General features: G+C 49.8%; 1 protein-coding gene across 6 annotated transcripts in view; it reads left to right on the top strand.

Annotated features, from left to right (window-relative positions):
- Nucleotides 1-16274, top strand: part of MINDY2 (MINDY lysine 48 deubiquitinase 2) — a 110675-nt gene that overhangs the window by 84308 nt on the left and 10093 nt on the right. For 5 of the 6 annotated variants that reach the window (XM_006112460.5, XM_075897328.2, XM_075897327.2 and 2 more), the window contains one exon: nucleotides 10019-10201. In XM_006112460.5, coding sequence (XP_006112522.1) covers nucleotides 10019-10201 — 183 coding nt within the window. Of the gene's footprint in view, nucleotides 1-38; nucleotides 2002-10018; nucleotides 10202-16274 lie in introns of those variants that run through there. The other variant, XM_014578995.4, reaches the window with a different exon arrangement.

Raw genomic sequence — 16274 nt, 5'->3', positions numbered from 1 at the left:
CCACCCAATGACTCTTCCTGGTTTTGCTTCAACTACAGAGGAAAGAGGAAATCATGGAAGAACAGGAACCAGAGGCTACTCTGTCAGCTCTGATGATCCAGTTGTCTTTTTGACTCCTGATAAGTCTATATGGCCTCACAATTGGACCATTTTAAGGACTTCCTATATATAATAAAAGATATCAGAGGCCCTTCAAATCTCAGCTGAGGAGTTCAGAAGCAGACTCAAAAGTCAGTGGACATTTACCATGTGTCTGACAGGAAAAAGGGCCCTCTTTGTCAACAAAACTATCGTGGACACAGCCAAAATTGTGTGACCGAGTTAGATAGAAAATATCAGGTGCTTCCCAAGAGTGCACAATTCTTTTAAAACATTTTTCCTTTGTAGACACAGTTCTGAAGGAAAGAGCAAAACTGCTCACATCTGCACCAAAAGAAAAACTAACCAGATAGATTAAATAAATTTATATAGAAAGCTTACTCTTTTGCAAGCCTGTAGTTCTATATGTATATAATTACTAGGCCATATTATCCAATTATGGTTTGACATGATAGACTGTATGCCTTTGCAGATCAACTGTCAAATGAGACTCTCAAAGAATTTGTGTCATTAGTCAAGTAGGGCCAGCAAATGGCCAATGCACGTCTGAGTTTCATGGGATATATTGGAAACAGCTGCCAGATTCATGGTGGTGGTTGTTACGCAACAGGCATTATGGCTGTAGAGTGCAAGCCACTTCTGTGGCATCACTGCAAAATTTTCCCATATTGGTCACCTGTAAAGCATCTATTTGGGTATCAGTGAACATCATCAAGCACTACATCTTAACTGAGTCTTCCAGATCTGATGCTGAATTTGATAAAGCAGTTGGTAAACAGAGTTCTCTGAGAGATGTTGTCCATATGCACATTCCACATTTTGTCCTTCTTTTTCCACTACCTTGGAGTCAGTCCCCTTTGCGGATTATGCAGTGAGAAGGAATTGAATGGTGACTGACATGCTTTGCTTTTAAATGCCCTCTGCAAAGCACAAGGAGTGGGAGGATCCATGGATGCCATAAGGATTGTGGGGGCCAAAAATTCTTCATTCTCAAACTCTGTGTTCATGCACACTCTGAACGGAATGTGCATATGATCAACACCTCTTGAAGAACTCCATTTACTGTACATAGTAACTTACCATGACTAATAAATTACTGGAGTTTCAAGGGATAGCCGAGTTAGTCTGTTACAGGAAAAAAACAACAAATGGTCTGGTAGCACTTTATAGACTAACAAAACATGTAGATGGTATCATGACCTTTCATGGGCACAAAAGCTCATGATGCCATCTACATGTTTTGTTAGTCTATAAAGTGCTACCAGAACATTTGTAATAAATTACTGTCATCCTATTAGTAGACACTTAGTATCTTATCCTAGTTTGAGAGCTACAGTATCTAACCAACTTAAGATTTGTTCTGTAAGGACTTAAATTACCAACAGTATGCAGAATTTACATTAAAAATGTGGGCTATCCTGCCTGTAATGATTCATACATTTGAGAAGAGTAGTACAATACATAATAGTGTTCTAATATACAGTATATTATGCTTAAAATAGGCATAGACAGATGTTATTAATAAATGTAAGTATGTCAGTCAAAATCTGAGATTTTAAGATGATTTTTCTTCCCCATGTGCCAAGGGTTTTGATTACAGTTTCTGATAAGAGAAATCAAGACTTAATTTTATTCTCTGCAATTGCATGAGTTAAAATTTAGAAACATGAGAAAAATTTAGGGTGTGCCATCTGTGCTACTGCCCTGTCAGGTCTGAGCAAAGACCAGCCTAAATAGATGTCTGTAATTGAGTTGATTATCTGAAATTGTTATCAGATTTAATTTGTTTGGAGTTGTTGCAAAAAAATAAAGCTATGGTATATCAAAATTAAATATTGAAAAGCTGGCACATCTATTTTTCTACTAGGGTGAAATGCTACATTGTGGGGAAAACAAGCCTGAGAACCAACTTGGAATAATTCAGTACTGGAATAATTTAATACTTTAGTACCGTGGTCCCCAACACGGTGCCCGTGGGTGCCATGGCGCCCGCGGGGGCATTTGCATGCGCCCACCAGGTGCTCGGGGCTGGCCTGGCCCCGGGCACATGGCGCGGCACTTGCGGGGAGCGTCGGCCCCGGGCGCGTGGCGCTTGTGGGGGGGGGGGGAGTGCCGGTCCCGGGCGTGCGGCGCTTGCAGGGGAGGGGGAGCGCCGGCCCCGGGCACGCGGCGCTTGCGGGGAGGGGGAGCGCCGGCCCCGGGCGCGCGGCGCTTGCGGGGGGAAGCGCCGGCCCTGGGCGCGCGGCGCTTGTGGGGGGGAACCCGGGCGCGTGGCGCTTGTGTGGAGGGGAACCTGGCCCCGGGCGCGCGGCGCTTGTGGGGGGGGGAACCCGGCCCCGGGCACGTGGGTATGGGGGGGCCTTGGCCCTGGGCATGCGGCTATGGGGGGGCCGCCCCCGGGCTCGCAAGTGTCCCCACCCCCTGGCGCCCGGCGGGCGAACGGCCACGCCCCCTGGCGCCCGACAACCTCAAAAGGTTGGGGACCACTGCTTTAGTACAACCCCAGAAACTCAATGCATCGGTTTCCTCACTATGATTTTATGTTTCAAAGCAGTCATAACGCCAGTAGTGCTGTGCACTTCAGGATTGTCCTTTTGGTGCGGGGAGTCTAGCATAGCATAGTGTAGATGTAGTACAGTTGCCTTTCATGGCTAGCTCCCAGCACAAGGGGTATTTTTGGGAAAGAGAAGTCATTGGGGCATCTTCACTCACTGGAAATCCCTGGTTGCCATGGCCCCTTGATATTATGGACAACTGAACAAAAGCTAGCTATATATCTCTATGAACACTTAGTTCTTCACAAGCTAGGATGGAAATCTAACTCTCGCAAGCCTGCTGTGCACTATCTGTGTTGAACCTACTGCCACATACTAAAAGTTCTGTGGGGCATGTCTATACTACAAGGTAATGTCGAATCTACTACGGTCAATTTCTGGGCACCCAGTTTTGAGAAGTAGAAGGTCTGTATCTTCATTAGGGGAAGAATCGAATGGTGTCCTAAGTAGCACATCCCCATTAGGGAGTCTGCCATCAACTCAGATAGCGAGGCACCCTGGGTAGCTTTGTAGTCTGGGCTATGCTTTCGGTGCCTGCTGGGTCCAAAACTCAGCAGCAGGTGGTTAGAGGGGCTCATGTCGGTTGCATCCCATAAGGCACTCCTTTAGTCCCTCCTCCCTCGTATAGCATAAAGGGGAGGCAGTGTGCTCATCCCTTTTGGTGCCCTGGTTGCCCATGGAGACACCAGAGTACCATGAGCATGGAGCTGGATGTGCAGGAAAGCATCCTTGTGCTCATGTGTGTTGTGGTGCACCTTGTGGTTCTGTGCTTTGAGTGTATACATGTTGCTCCACCAGGAAGAGGATGAAGACAAAGCTCTGCATTCTATGGAGGCCCTGTTCAGGCAAGGCCTAGTGTTTATGCTAGTGCACCTGCCAGTCAATCATTTGGATGCAGTGCAACACTGGTTCTGACATCCTGAGACAAGCTCAGCCTGGTGGGACTGCATTGTATACAGAATTGCAGACCCTGGGGGTGGAAGCTATGGGGTGAAAGGAGGAGGGACTGGGTGTGTTATTGGGGCAGGCGGGGTTCTGGGAAGTAGCCACCTCAAGGCAGGACACCACGTGCTCCATGACAGTGGTCACGGAGGCAAACATGTTCTCGTGCTGTCTTGTGAGCTGCTCTCAGGCAGCTCTCCTCTCCTCCCCTGCCATGCCATGATCTGGTCCTGCTGCTCTGCCTGGATCTCCACTACAAGGGTGGGCGTGCAGTCCATTTTGCTTCTGAAACATCTCCTTCTGTGTGCATTTTTGCTTGCAATGTGAGCCAGGCAGGCAGATGCTGAAAGAGGCAGAGGACACACCAAGCCGGCTGCTGGCCCAGCTGCAAAGAAAAGTTATGAGAGGGGACATTACAGGAGATACATTGTGTGAAGCCTAACCCTAATCTCTTAGTATACACTGAAGGTCTAAATTAAAGACAGTGGAGAAGTGTTCTGTACAAGGCCAAATGTTTGCTTTAAAGTGGGCACTTCACAGGAGGTGCTCAGACATCTCAGGGGAGCATCAGCGCACACTCGGTCTGGAGGCAGGCAGGCATGGTAAGAGGACTGCCAGGCCAAGACCCTGCAGGTGGGAGGGGTGGTGGTGGCAGAGGATGGCTTCCTGTTGTGTCTAGAACACGCCAGGTCCAGTGCACGGGGCCTCCTGGGAACACTGCTACCTTCCCAGACAGGGCAACAGCCTGCAGGGGGAAGGGAGCAAGGTGACTTCCCACTGTGTCCAGCACACACAGCCTCGTGGAGACACCACTTCTTTTTCTGCCGCAGGAGGGGGAGGTTGTGCATGTGGCACACGTGGCTTGCCAGGGAGAGTGCTAATTGGTTCCCCTTCTCCCCCCCCCCCCCCCCCCAGGTTGCCATGCAAATTATCAGTCTTCTCTAAATCACAGGGAGTGATTGGGAACATATGCTGACTGAATGTGGCCATAAACCTGGGCCTTATGCTTCAATACTTTGTGATTCAATGATGCCAGATCACTTACTGGTGGCTTGGTGTGAGGTGTCCTGTTGTGGAGGATGGAATAAGATTGGCCTCCCTGAGAAGGATCAAAGAGTTCCTATGTGAGAGCTTCATGGAGCAGTGCAGATAAGTTTCAGGCTCCATCTGCAGATCCGTTAGCAAGCTGTTCTGTGCCCCCCCCTCCCTGCACTTTGTAGGCAGAGTGCACTGCACCTTCCACCCCCATTGTCTGAACCCACTTGTAGTTAGAAAATGTTTGTGACCTCACAAGACGTGCCCTTTCTGAGGTCAGTGCTGGACTGGGAGACATCCTGGGGGAGACCGGCTCTAGTGTCATGATGAGCTCTTGGCTTTCAGGCATCGGTGACTGGCTCCTCTCCTGCTCCTCATCTCCTCCTACCCCTATGCCATCCTGTTCTCCGCCTGGCTGATGCCAGGAATTTCTTGGCCGGACTCCATGACCATGCTGGGGAAGCTGGCTGCCCCCACCTCCCAGAATGACATCCAGCTACTCGTAGAAGTGGCATGTGTGAGGTGCTTACTCAGAGCATCTGCTCTCCTCCTTCACCTTATGGTACAACTGGTTTTTCACTCTGCACTGCTGGACATCCCTGGAACATCCTTTCGCCCCAAGGCATCTTGCAATCTTGCCATAAATCTCAGCATTCCTCTCACTGGTTCTGAGCTCAGTGAAGATGGCTTCCTCTCCCCACATCTCAATGGGATCCAAGATCTCCTGGACACTCCAGTCTGGTACTCTTCTGCACCCCTGAGAACTGGAGCCTGTGGAAGCAGAAGTTGTCTCATTCACTGCAGTGTCCGTTGCAATGTTGGAATTCGTCTCCACGTGCTGCTCGCTCACAAGGTTGACCACATGGGACGTTCTGCTGTTCCTGGGATCTTTTGAACTCAACGGGAGAGCAATAGAGGCAGAAATGCTGGCCAGAGCAGACAGCTGCAAGAGGCCTTTCTGAAGGCTAGTACAGTCAAATTTCCAGCGACGCTGCATCTACGCTAGTGTAACTTCAACCACGCAAGGTCAAGAAGAGCATTACTCTTGCTGAAAAGGAGTACAGAAATCAACATCAGCGGCCCCTAAGGGCAAGCGTTTATACTCCTGTTTTAAAGCTGTAAACTGGAAGACTGGATTGCCATTCTTTCTTCTATTGCTCAAAAACAAATTCCATTTGATTTTGCAATTACAACTACTATTGTTTTATTTGGATGCAAGGTGTTTTCCCATGACAGCAGTCTCTCATGGCAGATAAAATGAAAACAAAATCAATACAAATAATATCTGAAATAACTGCTATAAAACATTTTTATTCTTAAGTGGTGCAATACAGTAAAATTTTTGATGACATATCTTTATAGTAATGGATGATTTTTGTTTGAGCCAGCATAACTACTAAAGTGCAGTTTAAAAATTCCTTTGCAAAAGTTACATATTGTAGACTAATCCTTCAATCAGAAGTATCTAATTTAAACAGACACAAAACTTTCTCTTAAATTCAAAATCTTTAATCTTCTCTTATATGAAATTAAGTGATAGAGGGACACTTATTCAAATTGTGTGTAATTTTTGGGAAGGTCATAGCCTTTTTTTTTTCCTAAAGGAGTTTATGGAAGTGTAGGAGGAGTGGGAAGGCAGTGTTCACATTAGTTGTCTGTGCATCTAGTAGTAACCCTGAGTCAAAGCACACATTTTGTGCAAGGCCCTTTGCAGACCTCTGTGGCCTATCCTTCTCTCCCACATAGTGCCTGGACTCTTTCTTTCTTAAATTACGAACCCCGTAGTGTAAACTGATGCTTTAAGCAACATTTACTAACGTTACTCTGTGCTGCACAAAGCAGCCTATTCCTGCCTCTGCACCTTTCTGGCTTCACAATAAACTGAATTTCCGTATGGTTCTCTGAGGAGGAAGATGTGAGCATATGGTAGATGGATTAGGGGAAAGAGAGGTGGTTACTCTTGTAACTGTAAAATCACTAATTTGCATAAATTTAGCACTGTATTAAGTTGGAATTTCATTCACTTACATCAGTGGTCATCACCAGTAGATATTGGTGCCTCTGACAGGTGATCCTGAGTGGTTTGGCCAGGAAGCTGCCCCCCTGGGAGCCTCCTGCTTGCTGTGCAGGGTATGGGGGGGAGAAAAGGGAGTGCTGATGTCAGGGTGTCCCTCCTCCCCCCACTTCTCTACCCTATCTCCACACAGAGAGAAGGGGATGGAGGGAGCTTGGCAATGGAAATTTCTGTCACTGTCACACACTGTGTGTCTTTCTCATTCTCATAAACACACACTGACCTTCCTTCGCATCTCCCGACCCAACAGAAACGTGGGTGATTATTGTTGTTACTTCTGTTACTGCGTGTGAAGTGTGATACTATTGGTTTCTGACTGGTCTGTGCATTTCATAATTTTCATTTCTCTCTTATGCTTAAATTTTATTATTTGAGTAGTGAGTTCTGAAATGCCTAACCTGTCATGGCTGTAGTAATGATCCCCATGGTAACTGCTGCTCCTAGAAGTGTCTGGCATGTCCTTGCAGCCAGAATGATGAAGCAGGGAGTCTCCACATGCTGTCTTTACCTGCAGACACCTCTCCTGCAGTTCCCATTGATCAATAAGGGGGACCGAGGCCAGAAGAAGCTGTGGGCTCAGTGCCTGTAAATGAGGGACAGTATATGGAGCCATTGCTTTACATGCCAGCTGCTTTCAGGATTGGTGCAGGGCCAGGGTAGGAGTAAGCCTCACTTAACCCCACTGTTCCACCACCCGGAAGCTGTCTCGGTTAAATGGTACCCAGCCAGAGTCTGCTTCCTGAACCATTGTCCCAACTCTGAACCTTCTCCTGCACCCAACCTCCTTCCCCAGCCGTGAGTCCACCTGCACCCAAACTTCCCCAGAGCTTGCACCCTGAAACCTCTCCTGGACCCCAATTTCCCACCTTGGGCTACGCCCAGAGCCCCTCTCTCATTCCAAACCTTTTGGACCAAGACCAGAGCCTGCACCCCAATCCTCAACCCCAGCTTGGTGAAACTGAGTGTGGTTCAGGGAGTAAGGGGAAATGGAGTGAGCAGGGTGAGGCCTCAGAGAAGAGGTGGAGCAGGGGCAGAGCCTTGAAGGGGCTGGAAGGAAGCAGGGAAAAGGTATTTGGGTTTGAGAGAGATCTTACATTGCACTTAAATTGAAAAAGTGATCTTGTGGACCACTGACTTCCATGTTGTCAAAATTTAAGTGAATGTTAACACCACTGAGTAGTCCCACTGCTCGATTTTCAGAGTGATCCTCTCCCCTTCTTTCAAAGAGAGGATGAAAACTTTTGATGGAAAATAGCTTTCTCATAGTGGTTTAATGCAACAGTTATAAATATATTAGGAATTTTAAAAAGGAATGGATGTCTTTTTCAGGGTGGATTGATTTAAAGCACCAAAAAAAAAAAATCATGGATTTAAATAGATTCCCACGGATATTACTTCACATATTTCTTCAAACAATGGTGCAAATTGGATCACTAAAACATGTTAATTTACAGCTCAGTACAACATTGTACAATATCTAAGTGGGCATACTTTGTGTAATTTTTTAGATGAACTTAATTTTTATTTTAAGAAATAGTATATAATACTCATTATCTGTGTCAAGCTGCAGATGCAGCAGCAGTACTTTAGAAATGGTAAAAAATAAATCAGACACACAAACACCATAGCATTTACATTTTATTGAACTAAATCTTCATTGTCACAAATGTTTTACTTTTGCAATTGCAGCACTTTCCTGAGTTGCCAACAGATAGCTGTCCTAAAAATTTTTTTTTTATTTTCAAATTTTATTAATTCCAACAGATGGGTCCACAGAACACTAAATGTACGGTGTCCTTAAAACTTTTACAACTAGCTCTCATATTCCCCATTCCCAGTGTCATTTTGATATGGACCTTATTCCACTTTACCAAAAAAGCTAAGACTATGCTTAGCATGCACTTAACTTTGGGGTAAGCCCCACTGAAAACAAGTATGGGATGGGTTCCTATGGGAAAGCTGAATTATGCTAAAGTAAAATAGGGAATAGATTTATGACATCACCATTATGGTCTGTGACTGTGATGGTCCAAAATAAGAGGCATATATTATGTAATAAAAATAAGAAAATGACACACAATGGTAACTGGCAACTCTAGACTTCTCTTACTGCAGCTTTCTGTACTGTATACTTGGGTGATAGATTCTAAACCTAGTTAACTATTAACCAAGTCGTAAGGATTAGCTAAGCTAAACATTTTCTTCTAGCAACATCCAGCATAGCAAACAGCTTGGGAATTTAATTGTTACATCACACTAAAAGACATAGAATCTTGAAGAATGATGCAAATCTGTCAGGGATGGTACTTAGTCCTGCCCTGCCATGAGGGCAGGGGACTGGACTCTTGACCTCTCGAGGTCCCTTCCAGCTCTGAGATAGGTATGTCTCCTTTGCATTGCAAAGTTGATCGACATTATTTTTCAGACATATCCATATCTTCATCCACATCATTTTCTCCCAGTAAGCAGTTTTCCTTGTGCTGTTTCATTCTTGCAGGTAGGCCCTGCACCATCTTGCACTGATACAGTTGTCACATTTTCCTTTTTTACCCAGGGAATGAATTTCTTCATAATATTCCCAGATAGTCTCATGCCTAGAAGCTATGGCTGTTTTTCTGTGGCAAAAGTGTGGGAGAATATAGAAAATGTGTCTTCCCTTTTTCATTTTAATCCACTCACTGTTCGTCCTTTCCTATATATTCTCTCTTTGTCTTTAGACAGTGTCTTAACTAACTTTGCCATGTTTGGCCCAGATCTACCACCACATAAGCACAGAACTAAAACAATCCTATCAAGTCTGTGTCTGTCTTCGCACGTTAGTTTGCTGAGAAAGCCCAGAGCAGGGTTATTAGGACAGACAAGAGCCATTAATTTATTTTTAGGAGATGGTAAGTGTAGCATGTTTGTGATGAGAATTAATTGTAACTATTATTTTTAAATGAGAAATGTATAATGTTATTGATTTTTTTAAAACAAATTAAAAATAGATTTTTTAAAATAATTGATTTTAATCTATCATGGTTTGTTTACATATGGATACCGGTAAGTATAGAAGATCTTAGACTGTAGATGTACTGAGTATAGAATAAAGTCAGAGGATGCATACAGGCCCTCCTATCACACAATTCCTTTCTTTATCTGATTTCTTATCAAAGGTTTAACCAGCACTTGTAAGTGGCCTTTGACTATTCAGGAAGCATAAATATTGAATGCTGGAGATTTCATTTTAGAGGTTCATGGAACTGTACTGTTATTACTTTGACTCATCATTAGGGCCATAGAAACGTGTATTAATAATGAATTTACTTCTTAGGACTATCTAATGGCATTGTCTCTACAACAAGAGCAGCAGAGCCAAGACATCAATTGGGAGCAGATCCCAGAAGGAATCAGTGATCTAGAGCTGGCAAAAAAGCTGCAGGAAGAGGAAGATAGACGGGCTTCTCAGTACTATCAGGAGCAAGAACAAGCAGTTGCAGCGGCTGCTCAGGTCCAGGTAAGAGCATGTTCCATGATTACAGTATAGTTCTTCTTTGAGTGGTTGCTCATGTCCATTCAAAGTAGGTGTGCGCGCCGCGTGCACCACGTCTTCCGGAGCATTTTCCCTTGCGGTACCCGTAGCGCCGGCAGGGCGCCCCCTGGAGTGGCGCCGCCATCGTGGGGCATAAGTACCCCTGCTGGCGCTGCCCCACCTCAGTTTCTTCTTACCGCCGTGTTGGTCGTTGGAGCGTCTCTCTCTCTCTATAGCTGTTAGGCTTAGATAGGTTAATGGTTCCCGTTTCTCACTTTGTAAATAGTTGTGTAGTTAGATAGTTAGGTTTTTTGTTTTTGTTCCTTGCCCCCTTGGGGGTGAGGAATGCCAAGGCCGCAAGGCTTTAAAACGTGCGCTGACTGCGGGAAGTGTATGCCCGGGGGCGACCCACACGACAGCTGCCTTAATTGTCTGGGTGAGGCCCATTTGGCAGTAGCTTGCAAGATCTGCAAGTCTTTCAAGCCTCGTACCAGAAAGGACAGAGTTTCCCGCTTGAAGCTTCTCCTTATGGAGACGGCGCTTCAACCGGCACCGCTGGACCAGCCTGCGGTGCGCAGCGCACTGGCCTCCACGCGCGAGGCCATACACCGGCACTGGGCGTCGGCGGCAGGCTCCCGGCACCGGTCTCACTCTCCCCCTTCTAAGAGGGTGAAGAAGTCCCAGGGCAGGTCCCTGTCCAAGAAGCCGACGTCGGCTGGACACCGCACCACTAGCTCACCGGTGCGCGCCTCCCCTCTAGTGCACCGTCGGCACCGAGGGGAGCCAGCGAGCCCAGGCCGCTTGCCCTCTCATCGTCCATCTACGCCGGACACCTTTGAAGCGGCACAGGTCTTAATCAGCCTTACCACCTCCCCACCGTCGTCGGTTGACTCGGACGGGTCGAGGTCGCCCACGGGGAAGCCCTAAGGGCGCCGCTATCGCCCTTGCATGACCAGGGTCGGCATGCTACAGTGGCATATGTGTCGGGACCAACCACACTGGGTTTGGCTCCCACTGCTTCTACGGGCTCCTTCACGCCGGGTCGTCATGCCCAGGGAGCCTCAAGCCATGGCAGGCCTTTGCTCTCCGAGTTGCCAGAGCCCCGCTTGGCCTTACCGGTGCCATACTCCCAAGGCTATCTGGCTTCTCAAGAGTCGGCGTCCGTCTCCGTGCCGTCATCGGCACCGGCTTTGGCTCAGTGGTCCACCCCGGTATCGGGCATGGGCGCCCCGGTACTGCGACAGTCGGACACAGCTCGGTCGGCATCGAGCCTGAGCACCTCGGTGCTGTACCTATTGGCCACGCAACAGGCACCAGGCCTGGACACCTTGGTGCCGAAGCTACAGTCTGCGCAGCCGGCACCGGGCCTGGACACCCCATTGCCACAGCTGCAGTCGGCGCAATCGGCACCGGGCCTGGGCACCCTGGTACCGCAGCCCCAGGTGGCACCACTTCCACTTTTTCAGCCATTGCAACCGGCACCAAGCTTGAGCACCTCGGTACCACAGTTACTGGCAACGTAGCCGGCACCAGGCCTAGGCACCCCGGTACCGCAAATGGCGTACACGGCACCGAGCCTGAGCACCTCGGGGCCACAAATGGCGTACACGGCACCGAGCCTGAGCACCTCGGGGCCGCAAATGGCGTACACGGCACCGAGCCTGGGTACCTCAGTGCTGCAACTGCCGCCTCAAACGGCACCTGGCTTGGGTGCCCCGGTACCACAGTTACTTACTGGACAACTGGCACTGGGCCTAGGCACGTCAGTGCTGCAGTCGTTGGTGCATTCGGAGTTCGCCGCACCGGGTCTGGGTCCCCCGGCACCGCAGACGGCCCATCTGCACCGTGCGCATGCAGGCAAGCTGGAGTCGATGGCCAAGTTTGCGCCCCACTCCTTGTCGGCTCCCCCGTGACCGGAATCCGATTACTCTTCGGACTTGGATGCGGTGTCGGTACGCTTAGGGTCTTCAGGAGCTTCTTCGACGCACAGATCTAGATCCAGGCACCGAAGGGACCACAACCAACAGGTGCGGCTTCCACACCCACAGTGGCCCTTCTGGACTCCCTGGGCCTATCATCAGTGGCAGGGCCAGCCGCCACCATCTATGGCGTCGGAGGCTTCAGGGCACCGCTCTCCTCCCTCTGCGTCCCTGTCTAGGGCACCCACCTCCCCTCTCCAGGCGCCACAAGACCCAGCGACACCGCAGCCATCGGTGCCGGCAACAGACCCTACAGAAGCTCGGGCCGCCCAATCGGCACCGCAGTTGACTGCGACGGCTCCCCTGTTGGTCCAGGAGTCATTGTCATCTTCCCCCGATGAGGCACTGGCAGACTCGGCGCCCGAGCTGCCATCAATGGACCCCAGAGCGCATCGAGACCTCCTGCGGAGCATGGCTTCCAACCTGGCTGTTCCGGTCGAGCCCATAATTGAGGATACTGACCCGATGGTAGACATCCTCACTGAGGACACCCCTGCACGATTCGCACTACCACTTAACAAGACGGTTTCAAAAATTACTAATGCTCTGTGGCAGACGCCAGCAACTCTGACTCCTACCCAAAAAGGGGTAGAGAGGCATTATTTCGTCCTGCAGTCGGGTCATGACTTTCTGTACTCCCAACCCGTTCTGGGTTCATTGGTCGTGCAAGCTGCGGCCCAAAAGGAGAAGCTTCCCCAACCCGGTCCTTCACCAAAGGCAAGGGAACCTAGGAAGCTGGACTTGCTGGGCCGCAAAGTATACGCTACGGGTGCTCTGCAGCTCCGTATTGCTAATCAGCAGGCGATGCTGAGCAGGTACGCCTTCAACACCTGGCGGGCAGTTGAGAAATTTAAGGACCGACTCCCGGTGGAGGACCACCAGGAGTTTGGGGCTATGGCCTCCAAGGGTAAAATCATCATAAGAACTGCCCTCCAAGTGGCTTTGGACACCGTGGACTTGGCAGCCCGCACCATGGTGACAGGTGTCGTTATGCGCCGTGGGGTGTGGCTCCATGTTTCGGGAATTCCCGCGGATGTCCAGCACACTATCCAGGACTTGCCCTTTGAATGGAAGACATTGTTCTCGGAGCATACGGACTCCAGGCTCCACACCCTAAAGAACACTAGGTCAACCCTGAAGTCCTTGGGCATACATACGCCAGCTACTCAGCGGCGTCAACTGCCGTTTAGGCAGTAGGGTAGAGCGCAGCCCCAGATCCCCCACGGGGACTTCTGGAGGAGCCGCTACCAGCCCTCCGGTGGCGGTTCCGGGGTGGCTGCGCACCCTCAAGGGTCTAGGGGTCGACATCGTCGCCCCAGGTCAGAGCCCCAACGGGCAGGCCCTCACGGCCCTTCCAATCAGGGCAAGCCGCAATTTTGACTTAGAGCTAGAGAGTCCCGTACCAGTCTGCCACCCGGGCCCCCCGTTTGGGGCCCGGCTTTCCCATTTTGCCCAGGCATGGGCACAAATAACGTCAGATGCCTGGGTCCTCAACATTGTACGTACAGGCTATTCCATCCCGTTCCTGGGCCCACCGCCTTCAAAGCCCCCTACCCTGTCCCTAATAAGGGACACCCCTCACGAACACATCCTGCTTCAGGAAGCGGGGGCACTCCTCGAAAAAGGGGCAATAGAAAGGGCTTCCCCGCACTTGAGGGGCAAGGGGTTTTACTCCCGTTATTTTGTTGTCCCAAAACCAAAGGAGGGTATCCGCCCTATCTTGGACCTCCGGTTCTTAAACAAGGCGGTGGTGAAACAAAAGTTCAGAATGGTAACTTTAGCCTTGGTCATCCCAGTACTACAACTGGGCGACTGGTACGCGACTCTCAATTTAAAGGACGCCTATTTCCATGTGGCTATCAGGCCCAGTCACAGGAGGTTCCTTCGGTTTATGGTGGGCCGTCACCATTTTCAGTTTATGGTACTCCCCTTTGGGTTGTGTACTGTGCCAAGGGTGTTCACGAAATGTATGGCTGTGGTTGCCGCCTTTCTGCACAATTGAGGAGTACATGTGTTCCCCTACCTCGACGATTGGTTAATCAGAGGTCGCTCGTATGAGCAAGTAGAAGCTCACGTGTCACTCACAAGAGCTCTCTTCTTAAGGCTGGGGCTCTTGGTGAATGTCGAGAAGTCATCCCTGACCCCCTCTCAGAGCATAGTGTTCGTGGGAGCTCTACTCGATGTGAAAATGGCCAGAGCGTTCCTGCCCCACAGCAGGTTCCTTGCAATAGGGGAGCTGATTTCACAGTTAACCCGGTCCCCCATCACGACTCCCTGGGTCTGCTCCAGGCTCCTGGGACATATGGCGGCATGCACTTACACGGTGCGACATGCCAGGATGAGGATGAGACCCCTGTAGGCTTGGCTGGCAAAGGCCTTCTGCCAATCCAAGGGTCTATGGGACTCCATAATTACAGTGCCCCTGGACATTCTGGACTCCCTACTCTGGTGGACCCAGGAATCTGTGGTGCACAGCGGAGTTCCCTTCAATGCCACTCCCCCCTCGCTGACCCTGGTCACCGATGCATCCGACCTAGGGTGGGGTGCACACCTCGGGGGCCACAGAACTCAGGGCCTCTGGTCCCCATCCGAACGGTCTCTGCACATCAACGTCCGGGAACTACGAGCGGTGAGGAAAGCCTGCGAAGCATTTCTTCCGAGGCTCTCCCACCGCTCCATCCTGGTGCGTATGGACAACACTGCAGCGGTTTTCTACCTCAGCAAGCAGGGTGGGGCACATTCCCCACCTCTGTGCAAGGAAGCCCTGCTGTTATGGCATCTATGCGTCATGCACAACATCTCGCCCCAGGTGGAATACCTCCCCGGGTGCAAGAACCTGCTTGCAGACACACTGAGCAGATCCTTTGGAGCCCACGAATGGTCGCTCAAGGATTCTGTACTCAGCCAGGTTTTCCACAAGTGGGACTATCCCCACCTGGACCTGTTTGCCTCGGCACGCAATACAAAATGCAGGAACTACTGTTCCCTGCTGGGGCTGGGGAAATTTTCCAAGGGAGACGCCCTAACGACCACATGGCCAAAGGGCGTTCTCTACGCCTTTCCCCCATTCCCACTAATCTCCAGGGTGTTGACCAGAGCAAGAACTTTCAGGTCCTCGATCATCCTCATAGCCCGCAGGTGGCCCAGACAATTCTGGTTCCCCATTCTGGTGGACATGTTGGCCTGGGCCCCCATAGCACTTCCTCCAGTTTGGGACCTACTAACTAACCCAACCTTGGGATGGAGGAATAATGGTTCACCCGGATCTCCGGTCTCTCCACCTGACGGCCTGGTTTATCCGTGGTTGAAGGGAATGTTCCTGACAGGTACAGATGGTGCTCCTTAGCAGCAGGAAACCCTCTAAGAGATGGTCGTATGCTGCCAAGCGGTGGCGCTTCTCGTCTTGGGCGTCCCGGAGAGGAGTAGAGCCATTTTCGGCTCCTATCCCAGCTATTCTCGACTATCTCTTTCAACTTCGTTCCTCTGGCTTGTCCTTTCGTCTATTAAAGTCCATGTGGCATCTCTCTCCGCCTTCCATGTGGATACGGCAGGAGCCTCTCTTTTTTCTAACTAGGTGGCTAAAAGGTTTCTTACGGGGTTGGAGAAATTGTATCCCTCAGTGAGGGCTCCATACCCCTAATGGAACCTCAACCTGGTTCTCCACAGGCTTATGTCCCATCCCTTCGAACCCTTGGCTACCTGTTCGCTGAAGCACCTTTCATTGAAGGTTGTTTTCATAGTAGCCATTACATCTGCTAGAAGGGTATCAGAGTTAAGGGCGCTGACCATAGAGCCGCCCTACCTTGTTTTTTCTCACGATAATGTGAGGCTACGACCTCATCCAACCTTCCTCCCGAAGGTGGTTTCTCCTTTTCACCTATTCCAGGAGATTTATCTACCAGTGTTCTTCCCTAAACCTCACACATCCCCTAAGGAGCGTGTTCTACAGTCCCCGGATGCCAAGCGAGCGCTGGCTTTTTATATCAACCGAACCAAGCCCTTCCATAAATCCCAACAGTTGTTTGACACATTTGGGGGAAAGGGAAAAGGTTCGCCTGTTTCTACCCAAAGGTTATCAA

The sequence above is a fragment of the Pelodiscus sinensis genome, chromosome 14 (genome assembly GCF_052426305.1).
Source record: "Pelodiscus sinensis isolate ZL-2025 chromosome 14, ASM5242630v1, whole genome shotgun sequence".
Taxonomy (NCBI): Eukaryota; Metazoa; Chordata; order Testudines; family Trionychidae; genus Pelodiscus; species Pelodiscus sinensis.
Note: the sequence above shows the minus strand (reverse complement) of the source record. Positions and strands in the feature narration are given on the sequence as shown.